The sequence below is a fragment of the Sapajus apella genome, unplaced genomic scaffold (assembly GCF_009761245.1).
Source record: "Sapajus apella isolate SASKATOON/1434 unplaced genomic scaffold, GSC_monkey_1.0 scaffold22, whole genome shotgun sequence".
Lineage (NCBI taxonomy): Eukaryota > Metazoa > Chordata > Mammalia > Primates > Cebidae > Sapajus > Sapajus apella.
The window spans coordinates 19,481,913-19,505,832 of NW_022436962.1; the positions used below are offsets into that span (position 1 = coordinate 19,481,913).

Consider the following 23,920-nt stretch of genomic DNA (forward strand, 5'->3'; position numbering starts at 1 on the left):
TCTTCCACTCAAGGATTTCCTAAACATTACATCAGTGCTAATTAATCTGAGTCAGAACAAAAGAAGAAGACCTTTCATTTTATAGACTGGCAATTCTTGATGGATTTAAAATGATTCGTCAAGGTAAAGGATTTAAGCTGGGCAAAAATGGTATGACCCTTCGGAGACACAGTGTCCTCAACGTTGCCGTTTGACCTTCACAACTCCTGATGCACTTTGCCTTCTCTAAGTCACCATCAGTCCAATACTCTAGCCTGCTCAGTTATCCCATAAAGACTTTTCCTGGATAATCTCCATCATTATCTCACTTCAGCAGTCCCATCAAACTTTAGGTGAGAAGCCTGGATTCCTCAGAACAGAATCGTAAGGAAAAGTCACCTCCTAAAGAATGTCACTTATTTATATGCCTTAAGCTCAAACCCCTTGTTAGACTCATAGACTCTGCTGGTTATTGGGATCTCCAGGACTTTTTTCCGTTTTCTCCACCCCCTACTCAAATAAGTAGTTCAGGTCACTGTTGGCCTACCAACAGGTGCAGGCAATCAACCCAAGTGTGGAGCAGGAAAGACCCCTTATTTGGCCAAGGCTGCAACACAGCTTGGCAAAGATACAGGGTGGTCCTGGGCATATGACATACTTGGCTTTTAATCCCATTCCCACTTTGTCTGCAGTGGGACTGTGGGGAAGTCACTAAAACTCCCTGATCTTGGGTTCCTTATCTGACTAATGAGAATCTGACATCCAGGTCCCCACTTTTCTAAACTGGGTGGGGCCTTAGCATGATAATTAAATCTCAATATCCTGTATTCTATCACTACAAATGGTGACTTGTTCCAAATGCCAATTCTCAACCTCTGATTTTACTTTATCTGGAACATGGGCATGCACAATTCTACTATATTGTTTACACTGCCTATCTGGGATCTGCATACTGTGTGTATTTTCTAGACTATTACAAAGTGGGGAAAATATGCATACATAACATTGAGCACCTCTGAAATTAAAAGATACTTTATGTTTTTTGTCTTTTCTTTTTTTTTCTGGGACAGTTTGCATTCTGTCACCCAGGCTGGAGTGCAGTGGCATGATGATCTTTGCTCACTGCAACTTCCCCATCCCAGGATCAAGTGATCCTCCCACCTCGGCCTCCGGAGTAGCTGATACTACAGGTGTACACCACCACACCTTGCTAATTTTTTATTTTTTATTTTTACTTTTGGTAGAGACAAGGGTTTCATCACATTGCCCAGGCTGATCTCAAATTCCTGAGCTCAAGCAACCCTCCCACCTCAGCCTCCCAAAGTTCTGGGATTACAGGTATGAGCCACTGCTCCTGGCTAAAAGATATTTTAAAGAGATCAAATTAAGTATGAAAATCAAATATGGGTATCAATAAAAGATGTAACTATCTGATTTGTTTTGCTTGTTTTAAAAAACTTATTGTTTCCTCCAGAGGAAATATTTAGAAGGCATTTAAATTATATAAGCTTGCTGTTCTCCTTTCCTACTGCTGTCAATATTTTTATTTAAAAAGTAACAATAAGACTTCAAATAAAATCTGACTGGTAGCAGTCACAGCAATCTGTGTTGAGATTTCAGACGCCCATAGAAATAAAACCATATTGACTGCACTTCAATATATTGACAAGAGTTGGGAGGAAATGTGAGGAAATATAGGGCAAAAGTTTTCACACACAGGCAAAAATACACAATCAATACTTCAGTTCCTACGTATTTAAATACCTATTAATTGCTCTACTGTGCCTTCAACTTTCATGTCTGTTAACTTTGAAAAAAAAATGATATATTTCTTGCTCCTCTAGGAAAACAAAAAGCATCAGAAGAATTTTCAGTTAAGACAAAATTCACAAACAGCACAAATCACTATCCATATTTCTCAAACCAGAGCTCCTATTGTAGTTCCAACTTCATTGATATGGTAATCATCATCATCATCATCATCATCATTATGATAAGTCTCTTGGTGTCATATACTGGTATGTTTATGTAGGTATTATGCCATTTTTAATATATATATATATATATATATATATATATATATATATAATTTCAGATAAGAAGGAATAAGAAAGAATACAGTCTAACTTGTCCCCTGAAGATGCAGAAGTAGAGACTCTCAGAGATGAATGGACTTGCTTCAAATCACATCACAGTATTAGGTAGTTGAGACATCGGAATTAAAAGCTAAACCACAGGCCCAGGTACAGTGGCTCATGCCTGTAATCCACTCTTTGGGAGGTCAAGACTGGAGGATCACTTGAGGCCAGGTGTTTGAGAACAGCCTGAGCAACATAGTGAGATGCCATTTCTGGAAAAAAAAAAAAAAGAAAGAAAAGCATGGTGGCATGTGTCTGTAGTCCTACCTACTCAGGAAGCTGAGACAAGAGGATCACTTCAGCCCAGGAGGTCAAGTCTGCAGTGAGCCAAGATCATGCCACTGCACTCCAGCCTAAAGGACAAAGCCAGACACCTTCTCAAAAACAAACAAAAAAAAAAAAAGAAAAAGAAAAAGAAAAAAAACTAAAATGTGGGGGGAGAAGCCCACAAAAATGTACCTATGCAGTTAATGGGATTCTTACAATTCTCCTTGCACATTTTAAAATGCGCGCCACTTGTTCCATTTTCTTTGGTGGAACATTAGCTTTCTCCTCCTCCTCTGCCTTCTCTTCTTCCTTCTCTTCCTTTTGCTTCAAGACAAAGGAGTAAGTTCTCCCTTTTGAAGCTACAGCAGTAATTGTAAAGCTTTCTTCACCTTGACTGTTGTTAGTGAAAACCTCTGCTTGGGTTAAAGCCCCTTTTCCCTTTTTATACTGTTGTCTCTCTTCACTTGACCTAAGGTCAGACATTAAAGACTAAATTTCGTCATGAAATTTCTGAGCAAATTTTCACGTATTGATGTGCTTCTATAAAAAGTTTGGAAAGCACCCCTAAGGCCATTGACATTGCCAAAGGATAACAAATTACCTAACCTTGGATTGGTCTAGCAAGCCAAGCTCAAAGTGTCTCCTGCTAAGGATGTACTAGACCCTGTATCTACGTTAAATCAATTGGTTTTCACAAAAACCTCATAAAGTAAGTTCCAGCTTCAATCTCATAATTATAAATAAATAGGCTGAAGCAAGTGAGTCTTAGAGAAGTTCTTTAACTTGCTCCAAGTCTGAGAGGTGGTAGAACCAGGGCTTGAATCTATGAGCCACCTGACCCTGAAGCTTGACCCTTATTACTGTCTCTGCCCACAGTAGCTCATGTTGGCGGCATCCTTACACTAGGCAACGTAGTATGCTAAGTTCTCAACCTGCAATATCTCATCGGCGATTTATAACACTTTGCAAATACTATTGGCAGTGCCATCATTTTACAACAAAATCGGGCTGGTGGGGGTGGCCTATGCTTGTAATCCCAGCACTTTGGGAGGCCAAGGTGGGAGGATTGCTAGAGCCCAGGAGTTCAAGACCAGCCTGGGTAATATGGTGAAACCCTGTCTATAAACAAAAATAAAAATAATATACAGATGACAAAATAAGAGATTAGAAAAGTCAAGCAACATTTTTTAAGGCAAAGGAAAAAGCACACTTTTTGGCATGAAATAACAAAACTGGCCCTCTAGGTTGCCTCGATTCATTTACACTTTGACATGCATGCGGGCCTGGCTAAAGAATATGTACATGAATATGAGTCTTTTGCTCACTTGCAAGAGTAAAAGAAAAATATTTGAATTGCTAAGGTGAGAGCCATCATGCCAATAAACATCAAAACACTCTTAATCCTTTGATCAGTGAATTCTATACCTAAATAAAATAATTATTGCTTTCATAAAATGTCTCTGTTTACTACCGACAGAGAGCAAACTGAGCTAGTATGTCCTGCAATAGCCTTTAAATAACCAAGGAGAGAGATCAAAATAAAAATAAATCTTGACCAGATTTATAGGTGCGCCTTGATTAGTTCTTGTTATTTTCCTTCAAATAAGCAACACCTGAAAAAAATGAAAAGGGAATGTTGAGACCAGATATCACGTAATAGATGGGCTTTGTCTGACATACAGTATAGCATAATGCCGAAAAAATAATGCTGGCCCATCATTCGTGACACTTACCAGCTAAGTGGAGCAGAGAGAAAGACAAAGAGGATTTTTCAGGTTGCGGAACGGGGTCACCACTTGGATTTCAACAAATTATCATTTGTTTTACTGAACTTCTCAAAGTTTTGTGTTAGTGTAGCATTTTGTCGCTTTCTCTAAGACAACAGGTTTTTCTTTTGCTTCAACTGGTAACATTTTTTTGAAAAATTCTACCATTAAAATCAAACGTAGTTTATTCAAGTATAATTCCATTGCTTGCTAATGAGAAAGTATGTCTTTTAAGAATTTTAATTATGTACAATGTGATGAAACTGGAATTATTTACCTACTAAGCCATCTCTTTCTCCTTCACACTCCCACTAACACTCAGATCTTCTCAAAGTGAGATGCCATAATTAATAGAAATGCCAGTCAATAAAGCTAAGGATTTTTCTTTTTAAAACATTATAATTCTCATTTTTCTGTAAACTATCTTTTTAACGAAAACTTCATTTCCTTCAGGCAACACTTTATTTACGATGGATTTGGCTAGTTGAATAAAAATACCTGTTAAAGGAGAGAAAGTTCCCTTCAAAGCTGTTGAAATCTGATTTCATTTCAGATTCTAGAACTAATGTTGTTTTTTGTTTAAATAGATTTTGTCTGTCAATTTCCAGACCTGCTGTGCCATCAGCCTGTATGGACTGCTGTGGTCAACACGGGGGTTGTAGCAGCAAATTTTATTATGGCCTGGTAATTGAATTGAACAGGTTTACATTTGAATAGATTTACTACATCATGATCTCTGACATACTGCATGGGACTGAAATCCCTCTCCATCCATAAAGATACATTTAAGACAGTATCATTCTCTCTAGGCTTAGAAAGCAAGTCTTGAGCCAAGGAGATGGCCAAACATAATTGTTCATTTATATGCAGGGTACAATGCAATATTTCACTGGATTTTTTAAGTATAAAAGAACAAGAATATTACATTTTTACTCATAACCATCCCATTCTTTTGATTTGGTGGTTGCAGGGAGGTGGGGGGCGGGGTTAAAGAACAGATATTCTGCCATCAAAGTGGGCATTAAGAAGTAAAGGAAAATAAATTATTATTTGAGTATATCAGCAACAGCAGCAGTTCCCTAGAAAACAGATACTTGCTTGATAACAGCAACTGAAGAGGTGTGAATCATAGATAAGCACTGTTCCATTCACTTTTACCAACAATGTTTAATTAAACACAGTTCACACCTCTTCATTCACTCTTAACACCCTTCAGGACTGTTCCTGCTAGAATTCACAATGGAAAAAATATTTAAGGAAAAATATTTTTTATTCTTCCTCCTTAAACCTGGAAAAGCAAATAGTTGTATAAATTATAGTAGTAAGTCAAACTAATACAAATATTATGTATTCCTAGATTTGGAGAAGTGACTCCATGTAACTGAGTTTTTCAAAATAAAACCTAAATCTAGATCAATACAAAGTGTTCATTGTTATATTAATTTTAGAACTTTTTAAAAAATGGATTTGCTTTTGAAAAATAATGATTTCTTAACTTTCAAGGATTTGAAATCACTCTTAATTAAGCCTTTTTGAATGAGCATAAATTAGGGTTGAGTCTCTACAACGAAACTAAGTGGCAACATAACTATAATTAAGGCCAGAAATTGACTGTCAATCACCGATCATTAACTTTCAGAAATATGTTTTGTTTGTTACTCTGCCATAGGGTTTAAGGCAATGGTAGCTTACGTTCCACTTCACGAACGTAAGCTACCACCAACATCCTGACTAAAAGAAAAACTCTTTGTCATGTGAGTTGGGGGACTGTTGTCTTAATTATATGTTTTCCTTTATCAAAAGTGTCCTTCTGGCAATTGCACATAAGTTTTCTCTAGCAAGAACCACCTTATCTGTCTTTTTCACTGTTGTATCACTGGAGCCTGGAGTAGTGTCTGACACAGGGGAAGACCTTGATACATATTCAGCAAATGGATTATAAATGTAAAACATGTTAACTCTGAAAAATCCTAACAGGACCAAAGGCTATACTGTAAAACGTTCCCCCATCCTCATTTTCATTCACCAATGTGACACTCTCACTAATCTTTAGGTATCCTTCCTTCCTTCCACTTTTCCATGTATACACATATGTATATCCAAAACAGTGTGTATCCACTATCTATCATCCATTCTCCTTTCCATCTCTCTCTATATATACATATATATGTATACACACACATACTCTCATACACACACACACACATACACACACACACACATAATGAATCATACTATTTACTATTAGAAAACTTGTTCTTATAGATATATATTTACGTGGTAATGTATCTTAGTCATCTTTTCATAAACCTTTATTATAACATTATTCACTTCTTTGTTTTTAGCTCTTTCTCAAGGAAAGAACAAAGCTGAAGACTAGAAGAATTTGAGAGGGTCTTCTCTGTTCCTATTTGACAAGTAAAAGGCAGAGAAACATGATGTGAATTTCAGATATCCAAACATAATTTGATCTACTCATCTTCCTATAACATTGTTCACAGTAAAAATCTTGAAAGAACAAACCAGGAAAAATTATGACACTGGGTGATGACACACACTCATTGACACTCTGGTTCACTCTTGGTGAATTAACATGTGAGCCTATTTGGATTTAAAAGTTAAAAAATAGGGGATCTCCAGTAAGAACAAAATATACTAATAGGACAAGCCCCAGAAACAAAGCATAGTTCTATGATGTAACGGAAGTCACACATTTAAATATTTAATGAATCTAATTTTCCACCAAACATTAATTACCACTTTTTCATTGTGTTACTTTATAAAACTGTGTTTATTACAAACTCTGGTGGATGTTCTGAAGAAAAGGAAACAGAACATTCTAAATGCAGTATGTAAAATGCATATTTACAAAAACACACAAGTACAGCAATGCATAAAAGAACAAAAACCAAATGGTAGGCCTCACAAAGCAAAGAAAACTCTTTATCCATCTCCAAGCTAAAAAGTGAGTTTCAATAGAAATGCTGAAATATACAAATATTTCGGACCTTTGACATGTGTGGAATAGCTGAGTGGCATCTAGAATTGATGGGTTCAGTTCCTGGCTCCACCAATTGTAAACTGTGTGAGCTTAAGCAATTTGTTTAGCACAGAATACATGTCACTATTACTATTTTATGCTTGTTGTTCTTATCCCCCACTGGAAACAAATAGAAAGCAATTTTAATATCATATTTCAAGCTCTTAGTAATAGAAAATAAAGTCTAAAAGGTTGGAAAATAATAAAGAGTGCTTTAAACTCAAGATTAATTTAAAAAAAGAAAAGAAAAGAAAAAAAACTCTCTGCAAACCTAGTAATAAGAAGAAAACCAAAAAGTCAATGACAGTAGCCTCTTGGTTTGTCTTCGTCTCCTTTGCCTTCTGCAACGTGTAAAGAAGGAAAAAGCACAACAGTTAAGCATACCTGGTGTGTTCAGCTGTGCATAAGATTCTCCTACCTTGTCCCTTCCTGTTGATGTCAGGCAGTTAGCCATAAGGTATCAGAAAGTCCAGGTGTAAAGAAGGAATATTCTGCCATCAGAGTCAGGGTATTTACTGTTACCTCATCTTTTTCTGGTTTCTCTAGAATTGGTGGAATTTCTTGCCTCCCAACCACACATCAAAATCTAAAGCTCAGGGGCACCAGCAAAGAGACTTACCTTCTTTCAGCATGCCCACTTTTAAACACTTCATGAAGCGGCAAGCCTGGCAGGATTTACGTCTGCGCTTTGTGATTTCACATTCATTCGTGGCAGGGCAGCTGTATTCTATATTGCCTAAAACACAAGTTTGAAAAAAAGTTGTCAGATGTGCAAGATCCAGGAAACATTAGCATCCCAAAGGCAATGTCAACTCTATTATTCTTACTCCCCCACCCCAAAAAATGTCACGAGACTCAAGAGAAATGTCAGAAACATCATCACACTGGATGCTCTGCTATAATCAAGAACACACATCATGAAGTGCTTCAAAAGATGAATTTTAAAATTAGCCTTCAGAACACTATGCTGGGTTCACCCATGCAAAGAGTCTTCCAGAATCTTGCGATCCAAAAGAAATTTCAAAATAGATTATGTTCATGAAACACAAATATCAAAACCAGAGTCTTGGATTGTCAATCCTGGATTTATTTTGGTTCCTAATACTTTGGTGCATTAGGCTTATTGTCTTTCCGACATTGAACAAGGTAAACTTCACTCTGGAATGACATGTAAACTAATATGGGATGTTAGAGTAAGCTCCTAAAGGGCAGGGACAGAAATTACACAGCTGTTGCTACAGCACTTACCAGAGCCTTACAACACAACTCTGTGCTTGGTAAATGCTTACTGATAATGGTGATGATAAGGAAGATGATGGTCATCATCATTATCATCATCATCATGAGGTTTGTTACATAATTTTCATAATTAATTCCAAACACTGAAGTTCCCTGATGTTAGAATGAAGAATAAACTGCTATGAAATTGTATTTTTAATATGAGACTGTATCATTTATGGTAGTACCTACATACTTAGAACAATACCTATGAAACCAGCAGAAGATCCAAACTAAATTCTTTTTCAATTAGTACCAATGACAGCGTGTGGGATGTGCTCTGGGCTGTCTACAGCTTTATAAAGAAGCTGCCTTTAAAATAAAGCCTTTCTCCCCTATCAGCTCTGTCACATACTGCTTGAAGGTCTTTCCTTACTTCCTAACCCTTTCCCCTTGTGATTAAGTGCATTAGTATCTTAATGAAAATGCATTCTGTTTATTGCCCTCTTGGGAAGGGGGAGGTCATCACACCAAATGCATAAATTGTCATCAGAGACGGTCCGAGCATAATTGCAATTTTGCTGCTCCGTGTTTGCAATACTCAGGGTCCGTCCAAGTCCCCTGAAACATGCGCAGTTTCTAGTAATTAGCATAGAGTCTGCCTGGGACCACAGCATTGATGAAATATTTCAGAGTTAATCACACTTTGTAAACACTGATTTATATTGACTACCTTTCTCCAGACTGATGTCTCCTCATTAAATATCACATTAGTGGATTGCAGGATGGTACAAAGACTCAACTACTCAGCAACTGCTAATTCAACAGGAAGTAATACCTAACCACATATAACTACTGAAAATGGTTAAGTATGTATGACTTGAAAAAAAAACACATTATAATTTGAGATAGGCTATCAACATTGCCTATATTAGCATTCTAATTCAGGGCATTTATAACAATAAAAGCAACTACTTTTTAACAGGAGGTTAAATAATAAGAGTAATATTAATTGCATCAACAGAAGTATATACCATTACCTTCCTTGAAGATATTACTGATGCTATACTCTTAGAAAACCAAGGATAAGTCAAAGAAATCAGGGTGGCTGGGTCACAGCTAAGAATAAAAGGATTTATTATCTGAACTTTAGATGAACCACTCTTCAGAGTTTCTTTAACCATCCGTGAATATTTATGTTGCATCAAAAGAGTGTTGCTTTTAATTTTCTAAGGGTTAATTAGTATTCCATGACTAGAACCTTCCATCCTGTACAGCTCCCCCTATACTTACTCAAAAAGAAACAGGTCTTTGCTGTCTTAGGAAGGACTGAACAGTGACTGGTTAAAAGGATCAAAAAGAAAGAAAAAAAAAAGTTTGCCAAACAGCATTCCTTTCCTTTCTTTCTGCCTGAAAAGTCAGTATGAAGTAACACTTTGTTCGCTTCCCTTATCAAGGCATGAGTGCTAGCCCTGCATACCTTTAACCCAGTGCTAAAAGCTTCTACCAGGATGAGCCACTGCCACAAACGTAATCACCATTCTTTGAAAACCTGTTCCACTTCCTCTTTGAACACCGTATCCTCATCCTTCACATCAACATACTTCTGGCAAGAATGCGCATCAGGCATGTGTGAGCTCACACCTGGACTATGGGAGTTATCTCCTCCCTGGGCTTTTCGCCTCCATCCTGACCCACTCTAATCCACGTGGCTGCTTTGATCATGTCATCACGCTAAGTTTTAAAAATCAATAGATCTCTTTGCCCTCCTGAATGAAATACAAACTATAAGGCTTACAAACAAGGTCCTCTCTCTGTCTTTCAACTACTTTTCCAGAAATATTGCTATTATTACCTGACATGAACTTTTTGAGGAAGCCAATTTGATTTATTCATTTTTTGCTAAGTATCCTTCAGATTTTCCTCTGAGAATTATCTACCTTTGTCACTTTTTCTTTTTACAATTATTTCCAAGTCTCCTGTTCAATTCCAACTCTACTCGAATCTTTCACGAGAACTTCTCCGACTATCCCAGCAGAAAATGATTTCTTGGTTTTCATATCTTTTTGGGTACTCTCATCATACCAAGACAGACCATATTTTGTTATACTTTTCATACACATATTACCCATTGGATGGTAAGACACTAGGGGGCAATGAACATTTCTTATGCAGTATAAAAACCATCCAGGCCGGGCAGGTGGCTCTAATCCCAACACTTTGGGAGGCTGAGGAAGGCAGATCACTTGAGGTCAGGAGTTCAAGACCAGCCTGGCCAACATGGCAAAAACCCATCTCTACAAAGAATATAGAAAAATAAACCAGGAGTGGTGGTGTGCACCTGTAATCCCAGCCTCTTGGGAGGCTGAGGTGACAGAATTGCTTGAACCCAGAAGGCAGAAGGTACATGAGCCCCGATCATGCCACTACACTCTAGCCCGGGCAAGAGAGAAAGGCTCCATCTCTCTCCTCTCCCCAGTAAAATAATATACTTAAAATAACAGAATTCTCTTATCTCAGGGTCATTATTATGAACATGAATTATGGATTATGGTGCTCTAATACAGTGTCACAGGATCAAGTGAGCTGCCTGTCTCACTAGGAAGCAATCAATGTTAAAAACAGTAGGAAAACTATTTCACACATAATCACAAAAATAGAAAAAAGGACCAGGCGTGATGGCTCACACCTGTAATCCAGCACTTTGGGAGGCCAGGGAGGGTGGATCACTTGAAGTCAGGAGTTCAAGATGAACCTGACTAACATAGTGAAACTCCATCTCTACTAAAAATACAAAATAGACGTGGTGGTGCACAACTGTATTCCCAGCTATGTGGGAGGCTGAGGCAGGAGAATTGCTTGAAACCAGAAGTTGCAGTGAGCCAAGATGGCACCATTATACTCCAGCCTGGGCAATAAGAGCAAAACTCTGTCTCAAAAAAAAAAAGGAATTCTAGTTCATATTTTGATATCGTGAATAGTAGCTTTGATAAAAATGGGAAAAGGTGTGGCAAAAGGGGAAATATTATGCAAAACAAACCATAAAAGCTTCTGTGCAGTAGTGTGAATAAAAGAGGAAATCATAAAGGAAATTATAGTATATGGGAAATAAAAACCCATCCTGATATGTATAGGATAAGAATAAAAGAAAAATAAAATAATACAGATAGATTGTACCAAATGAATTATATAATTTTTATCTTACTGTATAATTCCTATCAGTATTAACAAAATAAGTGCTCTCAGGATTGGAGCTACATTGGAGAAAATATTTAGGATTGGTTCAGTAATAGTAGCTAGATCTATGAATGACTCATCTAAGAATAATTATGTAAAGATTTTTAAATCTCTTCAAAAGGCAGAAGGGAATCTGTCAAATAATGACACGAGACTTTTGGATCACATTAAAAGACTCTGGTCTCCTTTCTATCCGTCATATTCCATAATTCTTCAATGACAAAGGGAAAGGTAAAAGCAGGGGAGGTTTTCCTAGTGTCTTGGAATGAAATCTTGGAGTAGGACCTCTGCCTTATTCCTTTTGAATCCTCAGTGCTTATCAATGAGCCAGAAATTTTGTGTTATGGCTGGTTTGGGACAGAGAGAGGTGGTTCCTGATACTAACGAGTCCACGTAGAGGAAACAAGACGTGTAAACAAACAATACAGTTTAGTGGGTGCTGTCATGGTTCAGGATGCAGTACTGGCACGTACATGTATTCCCACAAACACAGGGATGATGCTTAGGAAGATCAGCAAGTTCTTCACATAGGAGCAAATGCCTGAACTATGCCATGAAAAATAAACTAGTGGCTACATTGGGGTAAAGGAATCTTCCCAGAGCTACAGCAAATACAACATGGATGTAAAAATTTACCCCGAATGGATGGAAAACACAGTGGTCCAGTGTCTTCACAAATGATATATTTTTAGCTGAAATGTATAGAAATTGTTTCTGATAAACTGGGCCTCTTTCACAGATATTTTCATTCAAAAAAGTTGCCTTGACACGTGTGGATAATAACCTTGATTTCACTAAGTAACTCTGGTTTATATCTTGAAAAACAAGTCAACATCATTCTAATAATTTATTTGCTAGAGGAAAACCTCTAATTTCCATGCCCTCCCATTGAGTTATTTAGTTCACTGTTGTTGGCGATGATGATCACCCACCCAACAAAGTCTTTGATCCATGTTAGAGTCTACAGAGATTGTGCCCTTGAAAAACCTTCCCTGATGCTTTCTGTATTCAATAAAGAAAGCATTTTATCCTAAATATGTGCTGCCCCAAGCACCTGTGTAACAATGTTACATCTATTTTGGTAATGGTTCAAAGACATGATTCCCAGTAGACCATATGATCTCTATGGGGCACTTGTTTTCCTTCCATTCTCTAAAAGTGGAAACTAGACAAAAATATTTCCAATAACAACTATGGGCACCTGGAATGTGAACACTGGATATTCATTCAGGAGGATGCAGAAGTTATTGTTCACAGCACAGAATTTTCATTTCAGACACGGAGTTTTCCTGGATTATAGGTTGCTATTTTCTGGGACACAGTTGTTAGATGGCACCGGGGACTGAATTGGGCAGCTACTGATGACACGACTAGAATTTTCCCAGTTTTGTCAATAGCTAGGGAAGTGCACTCTGAGGCAGAGGGAGCCAAATCAACATGGAAGCTCTGGGTTTTTAAACCAGGCTGACAAGAATGATAGAGCAATTTATAATATCTCCTGGCGGCTTTTCAGAAAGTCCCGGGCTCTGATTACTTATTTCAGAGTCTTTTGTACAATTAGTTTGCAGGCAATATAATTTTCTCACTTACTGCTTAATAGAATCTTGCAGCTAGCTGGCGGATAGAATAACAGGGTGTATGTAGAACTCCAGCCTGGAGTGCCAGGGGATAATTTGTATAATTGTATATTCCTGTCACTTAATGGACTTTTACAGTTTGTCAGTGAAAGGGCTGAATGATGCAAATTAGCATGGCATCTCAAAATAAAAATATATGTCAAATCTTTATTCCTGAATCACATCACTCCCACATGGTAATGATGCACTTGGATTTATGTAATTCCTAAGACTTGTCCTCTTTTTCATACATACAGACATCGTAATTGTAAAGCCGATTTGAAAGCATCTGTATATTTCTCCCAATTGTTTTAATTTTATTAACAGAACCAAATGGCTTGCAATGACCCACAGGGCACTCCAAGTGAGGTTTATCCAATTGTTTTTTAACATTAAGTGATTTAAAAATAATGGGATTTGCCTCAGTACACAATTACAGAGCACTAAAAACATGCAGGCAATAATCTGTAGTTTTTTTTGTTTTAAATGCCCTAAAACAGAAACAAGAAAAAAAGAAAGAAAACTCTTTATTGCATATTAGTAAAGGTTTTTCAATTTTTACAGTAATCCAACTTTCCTTTTTTGCTTTGTTTTTCTTTCTTGTTTTCAATGCTTTGTTTCTAGCTACTCTCTGCTCATTTCCACCTGAAAGAGAAAAATCATACTACCTATAGCTGAGATTCGTATTAGAGAATAATAATTTATTATATATCTGTAGCTTTAACAAGTCATAATTACATCAATGCACACATAAGTTAAGGGAGCTATTTGTTCTTCAAAGAATGCATCCAAAGTTAGATTTCAACTAAGTTATGTAGGAACACTACACTTGATCTCAAGGGATTCTACCAACACTTTTTAGTGCTTCCTTTAGAGCTGCCACCAGAGCCACTTTACAAGCTATAAACAGGGGTTGGGAGGCACTATATTATATGTCATTTTCGCCCAACCTTACTGCCCTTTTCATTTTGACATGAAACCAGATGATTTTTGTTCATTACTAAATTTTAAGTCTACCCTTAAAGGTCAATGACTTGCCATCACTGAAGCAATCGCGAGAATCCGTCTCAGGCTCTAAAAGAGAATTTTCAAAAATACTACAAGAAATGGGTAGTATCACTGTAGTGATGGGACCCCAGACCACCTGCCAGGTGAGGTGGTGGCATACTGAAGCAGAGGAAAGGAGGGTCACATCAGGTTAATAGTTAGACCTGGCTCTTACCAAAGCAATTTCATACACAGGAGTGTGCTTAAGTCTCATGATCTTTGCCTCTGTACTGTCTCTCTACCCTATAAAAAATGAGGTGGGGGACAGGAGAGTATAGACAAGGTCTTTTTCTAGTTGATTCTTTAGCATTCTCTAGGATGAAGTTCTGATAATCATAAGTGTAGTAAATAAGAGGCATATAGCATAGTGGCGCAAATTGCTGCATTTTCGAGGTGAAACTCAAGCCTCACTCCCAAGTAGGAATGGATGATGCTTTGCCTTTAAAGAAAAAAGATTGGAAGGATATCCACAAGCAGTCAGGCTTTTAAACCCTAAGCAATCTCTATCCACTGGAGATCACACACTCTGGTTTCATCCTACCGTGTCTTTTGTTTGGGACAGTCACCAAGGCTGCTGTCTGTGCCAGTACAGACCACATCCGTGTGTAATATTTCTAACAATAAAATTTTATTCCTCCATGGTATTGAATGAAAAATGGGCCGGGCATGGTGGCTGATGCCTATAGTCCCAGCACTTTGGGAGACCGAGGCAAGTGGATCACGAGGTCAAGAGATCAAGACCATCCTGGTCAACATGGTGAAACCCCGTCTCTACTAAAAATACAAAAATTAGCTAGGCATGGTGGCGTGCACCTGTAGTCCCAGCTACTCGGGAGGGTGAGGCAGGAGAATTGCGTGAACTCAGGAGGCGGAGGTTGCGGTGAGCCGAAATCGAGCCACTGCACTCCAGCCTGAGTAATAAGAGTGAAACACTGTCTCAAAAAAAAAAAAAAAGGTTAACATTTAAAAATGCTATAAAATGGGGACAAATTAATTAGTCTTGACTTTGTTCCAGTTTAAAAAAAAACTAGATCTTCCCACAGGTTCCCCTAAATTTGTACACATGGGCATTCCTTTATTACTTTAGTTCTATAACTATCAACTAAACACTAGTCATCGTGTATGTTCATTTTAAGACAAAATTTTTGCATGCCCATTGTATGTCCATCTTTAGCATATTACTTTGCATACAGTTGAGAAAAATATCTGAAGAGGAATGAGTGACAGGAGAGGAGGAGAAAAGAAAAAAAAAAAAAGGCCAGGTATGTGGCTCACACCTGTAATCCCAGCACTTTGGAAGGCTGAGGTGGGTGGATCACCTGAGGCCATGAGTTTGAAACCAACCTAGCCAAATGGCAAAGCCCCATCTCTCCTAAAAATACAAAAAAAAAAAAAAAAAAAAAAGCCAGGCATGGTGGTGCATGCCTGTAATCCCAGCTACTCGGGAGGCCAAGGAAGGAGAATCGCCTGAACCCAGGTGGTGGAGGTTGCAGTGAGCAGAGATTGTGCCATTGTACTCCAGACTGGGCAACAAAGCAAGACTCCATCTCAAAAAAGAAAAAAAAAGGAAGGGAAAGGAAGGGAAAGAGAAAGGAAAGAGAAGAAAAAGGAAAAGGGAAAGGGAGAAAGAAAATGCAAACCTAGGTTCAAATTCCAGCTCTGCCATTTTATTAGCTATGTGAACTTGAACTAGTTGCCTTTGTTACCCTGTTCGCTAAAGCACAAAAGCAGAATAATTGTATCTCCTTTTAACTTTGTAAGAATTACATGAAACAAAGGTATTAAGATCATATACATATAGTTTTGGTCCCTTTTCTGAGGAAAATGGAGAGAAATGTGTTAAGATTCCGTGTATTATTATTTACCTCGAATCCTAAGACTTTAATCTGGAGTTTGCAAATATTACAAAATAAAACGACCTTTCTCAGATTTATGCAAGGCTGTGAAAATGAATATGCCATTCACTCAGAAATGCTGAAAGATTTTGTCTTTGCAACACTTGTAGAGAGAGCATTTAGCTATGTTCTACAGATACTGAGAAGGAAGGAAGACAGTCATTCTTACAAGTACCAAAATGTCTGAGAAGTGAGTTTCTGAGGCATGAACCACATCTTGTGAACACTTCCTGTGTCTACCTTGGAGCATATACAGTGACTATTGCTGGGTGTGATCCGATGAGAATAGAGGGCAAAGGATTTGCAAAGCTCTTCAAAAATCTTCTCCCAGCCTCATCTCCTGCCACAGTCCAGATCGACTTCTACCTCATCTCAAGCCTACCTTCTTCTCTGTTACCCACATGGCATTACTTAAAATTCCTAGAAAGTAGCATTCTTTCCTGCTGCTCCTCTATATGTGCTGCTTCTATCATTTCTTCAGTAAGACTGTCCCAGGGCTCCCGAGACTGAGTTAGGGGTCCTTAGGGGAGTAACTAGTTCATCCTGCACTTACCTTTCAGGTGAGTCCTTCTCTTAGCACTTAACACACTTCATTATATGTGTCTGTGGAATTGCCCCCATCCTGTCCCAACTGCATATTCTTTGAGGGCAGGGTCTTACTCCCTTCAGAATCCTCTGTGTCCAAGAGACTGTCAGGGCAAGTCAATGACCCATAGAAAACACTCATTTGTCAACTCAATTTTTAGTGAGTCTATTATTCATTCCCCCATTTTAGTGTTTAGCCCTAAATTATTCATTAAAAACTTAGAACGGAAGTGTTAGCCATCCACCAACAGTATATCAGATGGCATAAAGCAACACAGATTTATAGGATATTGGATTTCAAAGAGATTCTAAATTCCAGTTGCTTCAGCCCCCTTGTTTTATGTAGAAGACCATAGAAGGGGTAAAGATATAATGACTTATCTGTTATCACTAGAACCTATGATCACTCCACCCTCTTTACAAGAATATGGGCTAGTTAACTGCAGAAATGAGACAAAAATGAGACATTCCAACATCCAGTTCAATGGCCTTTAAATGCATCTGTAGAAACTTAGATATCAATACCTAAGGACTGGATAATAACAAACACTAAGACTTACAGGTAGTCACTGATGTGCTTTACATTATGAACTCCCATTTTGTGATTAGAGATTTAAGGCAGAGAGAAAATAAGGTAACACACCCAGAATCATGTAGCTAACAAGCACTAGAGCCAGAATTTGAACGCAGGCAATCTGGATCCAAAGTCTGTGCTCTTAAATATGAGGCGATGCTGCCTAACTCTAATCTTTTAAAAGTAATTAACTGAATGTTGTTTAGAATAGAAATAAAAATGAAAATTCCATCTTCTGAAAGAGCGCTTTGTGTAGCTATTGCTGTTGCTATTGTTGCCAGTCAGAAAGGAAATTTTGATGCCTGGCATAGGAGCCTGAGAGTGATAGGTTCAGGGTGGATGTTGGCATTGTCTTTTGCTGTGGTCAGACTCGTGGTGTGAGGGCAGCTGTGGGATAGGATAGGGTTGCTTTTAGAGAATGGAATCTCTCAACACCTCAAAAAGAAATCCCTCAATTCATCTCTGTACCAGTATGGTTGGTGGCCAGTTTAATTCCACAGAAACCAAACAGAGCATGTCACCAAAGCAACAGGTGTCAGGATATACACAATGCATTTTAACAATCCCAAAATAATGCTATTGTTCATGATGGAAAAAAGAAAAGAGTAATCCATAATCATGAGGGTGTGTCCTGAAATACATTTAAAAGGGACTGATAAGCGTATAATAAAAATACACTAGTGAAAATGATGGAGAAGATAAACTTTAGTCTCTTCCAAGGACTGAAGAAATTCAATGTTTTTAGTTCTGATATAACGATATCTTCTTGTAAAACGGCAACTGTTTTTTACAGTATAAAATGCATATCTTACATGATACGTACAGCCACTTCATCTTAGTTTTTAAGCTCTTACACAGATCACGTAACAGAAGTCCTTATAAAAGAGCTCAAAGATGATCACTGTCACAAGAAACATATAATATCTGAGCTGACCATAACCTCCAAATTTGCTGTGCTCTATATCCAACATCAATTTTATATGTGTTTCTTCTACCTATCAATTTTAAACAACCTTGGTGCAAGTCTGCTTATCTGTCTTTCAAAACATGCAACAATGACAAAAGGCTCAATAATAAAATATTCTTGGAAAAGAAAACAATGCTAATACACCTAATGCATTCACTATCTTTGGATAGAAAAAGTTTCAATATGTACATTCTGTGGTACATTTGACTTTTGCAGATTGGCACAAGTCTATATGACCAGTTAGTGGCATTTGGATGATATACCCTATATGATAAAAGCAGTTGATTCTTAAATAGGAATTTTACTTCTTGGGATTTCCTTCTACATTAAACAAGTATAACCTTTCCTAATACCATCCCTAAATGCTTCTGTTCTTGAATGCTATCGATGTGCCCGAAGTTTGTCAGAAAAGAAAAAATGGAATTAGAGTTTTAAGATCAAGTTCATATATTCAACAAATATCAGCATCCTCTAAAATGAATACTGATTTGGGGAACTCCTTGACATAAGTAATGGTCATTGATCTGTGAGTAAACTGTAGGAGGCAGTATAACATACAGATTCTGAGCTAACGTACTGGAGTCAAATTGGGCTGCCTCATTCTACCATTTTCCTGGTGCCTTTGGAACAGCTCTTAAATTTGAAGTTACTTTTATGAATGACATGCGGATGGGTACAGTAATTGATACGTTATGGGACTGCTATTAACATTAAGTAAGATCATGTATTTAAGATGCTTAGCAGAGTTCTGAACAGGAAGCAAGCATTGATTATAATATTAGCAATAATTACAGCATCATTAGTATACTCAGGGAAGGAATGCAGGAGAAAGAGCTAAGAGGGACTCAAGAACTGCCGGGGCGCTGGTTCTCAGCACAGAAGTGAGGAAGTGCTAGCCAGAGAACTTCTTCTGGCCTTGTGCTTGTCGGCCAAAAGACAAAGAACTGATGTCTGAGTCAAAAGGCGCTTTGTGAGAAGCAAAAGCAAATAACAAACCAACCAAAAGACGACGCCGTGGACCCAGTCATGAAAGAAGGTAATACATTCAAAAAACAGTAATTATCTCAAGGGTCAGGGAACTTAGGGCTGCTGGCTGGACTGAGAGAAAGACAAGGAAAACCCAGAAAACAATGAAAGCTCCTGGCATGTAGAGACCGTACCCGAAGTTTAAAATAAAATTTGAATACCTGAAGTGTCTGCTATGTTAGGGATTTCAGATAAGTGCCTCGCATCTCCTTAGGAAGAGTAAGAAAGAGCGGTATAGAGGAAACTTAGCAGAGAGAGTGGGGTGGGGGGTTCCTGTTTGATAATTGTCCAAGGGACACAGGGTAAAAATGCCTCCTCCGTTTTGGGATGCTTGTTTAACTCTAACTCTTCCACAGAGGAGCAGGGGTTTGATTGGCAAGCTTTTTCTGAAAGGCCCAGATTGGATGTATTTTTGTCTTTGCAGGTCATGCAGTCTCTGCTGTGACTCCGTAACTCAGCTGCTGTAGCACGAAAGCAGCCGCAGACTATACTAGAATAGGTGTGGCTGTGTTCCAATAAAACTTTCTTTAGCAAAATGGGTTTGGCCTGCAGGCCTTCGTTTAGCCATCTCTTGTCTAAACCATATGGACAAAAGGCTGCAAGGACAAAAATACTGTCTATTATCCATTATTTCCTTTCTTGCTCATGACTCTGTAAGGTAGTTTTCCCCAAGTTAGGTACAGAAACTTCTTTTTTTTGAGACATAGTCTCGCTCTGTCGCCCAGGCTGGAGTGCAGTGGCACAATTTCGGCTCACTGCAACCTCCACCTCCTGGGTTCACAAGCGATTCTCCTTCCTCAGCGTCCTGAGTAGCTGGGACTACTGGTGTGCACCACCATGCCCAGCTAATTTTTGTATTTTTAGTAGAGACAGGGTTTCACCATATTGATCAGACTGGTCTTAAAGTCCTGACCTCGTGATCCGCCCACCTTGGCCTCCAAAGTGCTGGGATTACAGGCATGAGCCAACATGCCTGGCCTAGGTACGGAAACTTTTTAAAGAAATCTTAGTAAATTGATAACTGAAAAGAACAAATGGAAGAATGAGTTTGAGAACTTTTGCTTTAAGTACAACAAAATTCAAAATTGTTCTCCATATAAAACATAGTTGAAAGCTCTGGGGCACAGCGAGGTTTTTCCAAAAGCAGGAGGCACTTTAGGAGAGTGAGGATGCTCTGGAGGCAAAAGTGGGGGGAAAAGGTGCACTCGGGGCAACACATTGGGCTACATTCCTTCCTTTGAAGAATTCTGTGCTTATCTCTGATCGTCCTCAAATGGAAACTGTAAATAGTACACACTAAAGAGAAAATGGATATCAGAATGCAGATTCGGGAAACATATTCGGATTCACTCTCAAGGTGCATTCAGATTTTCAGCTCTACATTCTAAATTAACAAAGACGTCCTTGAACTAAACCATCTCTAAGTAATACTCTTTCTAGTATTACTCAGAGATGCCCTTAAAAAAGTATATGAAAATCAGGGTTATTCTTTTTTTAAGTCTGCTCAAATCGAGATAAAATAAGATTTAATTCCAAAGAAGATACCAACTTTTTGTTAAAAATAAAGATTAAAAAAATACTTTTGTCCTTCTATCATTCATCATAAGAAAAAAAAAAAAAAAGACCCAAACAACAACAAGAAAAAGGGATTGATTCTGAGCTGCCTTCTGGCATGGTCACAAAGTTTATGCAAAGGGATAATTATTCTCACATCAAACAGGAGAGAAATAAGCCTCTTTCTTCCTAAAATCAAGAGTTAAAAAATACATAAGTGTCATCAGTGGAGACAGATTTCTAGGATCAGTCTAAAACTAACAAACAAAAATTGGGTGGAGAAATGAATGTTAGCTGATAAAAATCCAGAGAACTGACACAGAAAACAGAGACGGTGGTGATACTGAAGAGTTGTGCTCTCAAGCTTCACATTTAAGGAATTTCTAAAAGTGAATTACAAAACATTTAGGTATTTTTAAAACTTAGTTCTGTCTACTTTATAAAAACCTTGAATATCGTCTAATCATACCATTTGGAATATTCTTAATTCTTCATTTTTATTTTAATAATGTCAATAATTTTGCCCATGGATTAAAATTCTGTCAAGAAAAATACAATCTAAAATAATTCAGTCTTTTAAAAGATTTAAAAATATACAAGGCAGTGTAATGAGGGGGTTAGGAGGATAGGCTCTGGGTTCAAGATTTCACCAGTTATTCTTTGGGCAATTACTTCTCTGGGCCTCAATTTCCACATCTATAAAAGGATATAATACAATAATGATATGATTGCCTACTTCACTGGGATGATTAAAGAAATAAGATAATTAGCATAAAGCAGACAGAACAATGTGTGACATTTTGTAAAATCAAATATATTCATTATTATAAATTAAACTAATATATTCATTATTACTATTAATATTACTATACATGAACAAATTCTTCCTCTAAAGGCATTGCATTACACTGAGGAATCTTAAAACAACCACATACATTATACATATATGTAATTACTTATGCATAAGTCTAAGATGATCAAAGATATACAGATGTTTGGTATGTATATATAAAATCTTTCAAAAATATTTAAACAATCACCTCCTACCCATTAGGATGGTCACTAATGAATTAAAAAAATAATAATAAGCACTGAAATTCAGAATATGGAGAAATTAGAACTCTTGTGTTCTGCTGGTGGTAATATAAAATGGTACTGCCACGCTAGAAAACAGTATGGGTATTCCTCTAAGAATTATAAACAGAATTACCATATGATCAAGTAATCTCACTTCCTGGTGTGTATATATATCCAAAAGAATTAAAAATAATTTCTCAAACAAGTATTTGTACATACACCCATGTTCACTGCAGTATTATTTACAATAGCCAAGAGATGGAAGCAACCAAAATGTCAGCTGAGAGAGAAATGCACAAAGAAAATGACATATATCCGTACAGTGGAATATAGTAGTCCTCTCTTATTTCACTTTCAGCAGTTTCAATTACCTAAGGTACAGTACAGTAAAATATTTTGAGAGAGACCACGTTCACATAACTTTTAGTACTGTATATTGTTATAATTGTCCTATTTATTTTTGTTAATCTTTTACTGGGCCTAATCTATAAATTAAAGTTTACCATGGACATGTATATATAGAAAAAAAAAAAAAAAACTAGTCTGCATAGTGTTCAATACTATCCACGGTTTCAGGTATCCACTGGAGGTCTTGGTACACATCCCTTGAAGATAATGGGGGACTCTTGCATTATTCAGTTTTTAAAAAGAAATCCTGTCATGCACAACATGAATGAACTTTGATGATATTACGCTAAGTGAAACAAGCCAGTCACAAAAAGACAAATACTGCATGATTCCTCTTATATGAGATATCTAGAGCAGCCACACTCATAGAAACAGAAAGTAGAATGGTGGCCACCAGGGACTGGGGGTAGGGAGAAATGAGGAGTGGTTTCATGAGTGCAGAGTTTCAGTCTGCCATGACAAAAATGTTCTCAAGAGCTATTGGACAACCATGTTAACTATAGTTAACACTAGTGTACTATATATTAAAAAATGATTAAGATGGCAAATTTTATGTTTTTTTACCAAAATCATTTTTTAAGTGTCATTTCTTTTAAATAAAAACATATTAGCTTTTTTTTTTTTGAGACAGAGTCTCACTCTGTTGCCCAGGCTGGAGTGCAATGGTGAGATCTTGGCTCACTACAACCTCCACCTCCCAGGTTCAAGCGATTCTCCTGCCTCAGTCTCCTGAGTAGCTGGAATTACAGGCATGTGCCACCATGCCAGGCTAATTTTTTTATTGTTTTTTTTTTTTTTTAGTAGAGATGTGGTTTCACCATGTAAGTCAGACTGGTCTCAAACTCCTGACCTCGTGATTCTCCCACCTCGGCCTCCCAGATTGTTGGGATTACAGGCATAAGCCACCATGCCTGGCTACATACTAGCTTTTAAGTATAAAAGCTAAAATACTACACCAGCACCCTTTACCCAATTTTGTGTTTATGTGAAACTTTTTAAATTGTGTAAGTGAGCTCCGATGACTAGGAATTTTTACATCACTGAAGCCTCATTATCAGCAACTTGAAAAGAAAGTGGAAAGTGAATTAATGCGGTTTATAACTTGAGTGAGTTTATGTATTTTCCAACTTCTAAGAAATTGTCTAAGTTTATCCAGTAATATATCAGGAAAACACATCACTGCCCTGGGCTTTACCAAAAAAAAGAAAAACAAATTCTGACTCATGAGTTTTATTCATGTCAAAATTCTGAACCCCACCCAGCCATACCTCACAACTTGCCCGACAGCTTCCACAGCTTGAGTTTTAACAAGAACTGATGTTCCCCTTAGCATCAGTTCTTGCTAATCGTGGATTTAGCAAATCATATTGAGCCATATTCTCCCAGCTGGTTACCAAGCAAAAGTGACCCACATCAATAGGAACTTCTGACAACAGCCCATTCATTTTGGTTTTCTTTCCTACATGTAGAATGAACGTTCTAATGTATCCTACCTGGCTTTAGCCATAACCAATTTTGAATTTTCT

The 23,920-nt window shown here is 37.6% G+C and overlaps 1 protein-coding gene across 9 annotated transcripts in view; it reads right to left on the bottom strand.

Annotated features, from left to right (window-relative positions):
- Positions 1–23,920, bottom strand: part of ESRRG (estrogen related receptor gamma) — a 640,029-nt gene that overhangs the window by 145,370 nt on the left and 470,739 nt on the right. For all 9 annotated transcript variants that reach the window (XM_032288597.1, XM_032288602.1, XM_032288596.1 and 6 more), the window contains one exon: positions 7,810–7,926. In XM_032288597.1, the coding sequence (XP_032144488.1) occupies positions 7,810–7,926 (117 nt within the window). The remainder of the gene's footprint in view (positions 1–7,809; positions 7,927–23,920) is intronic.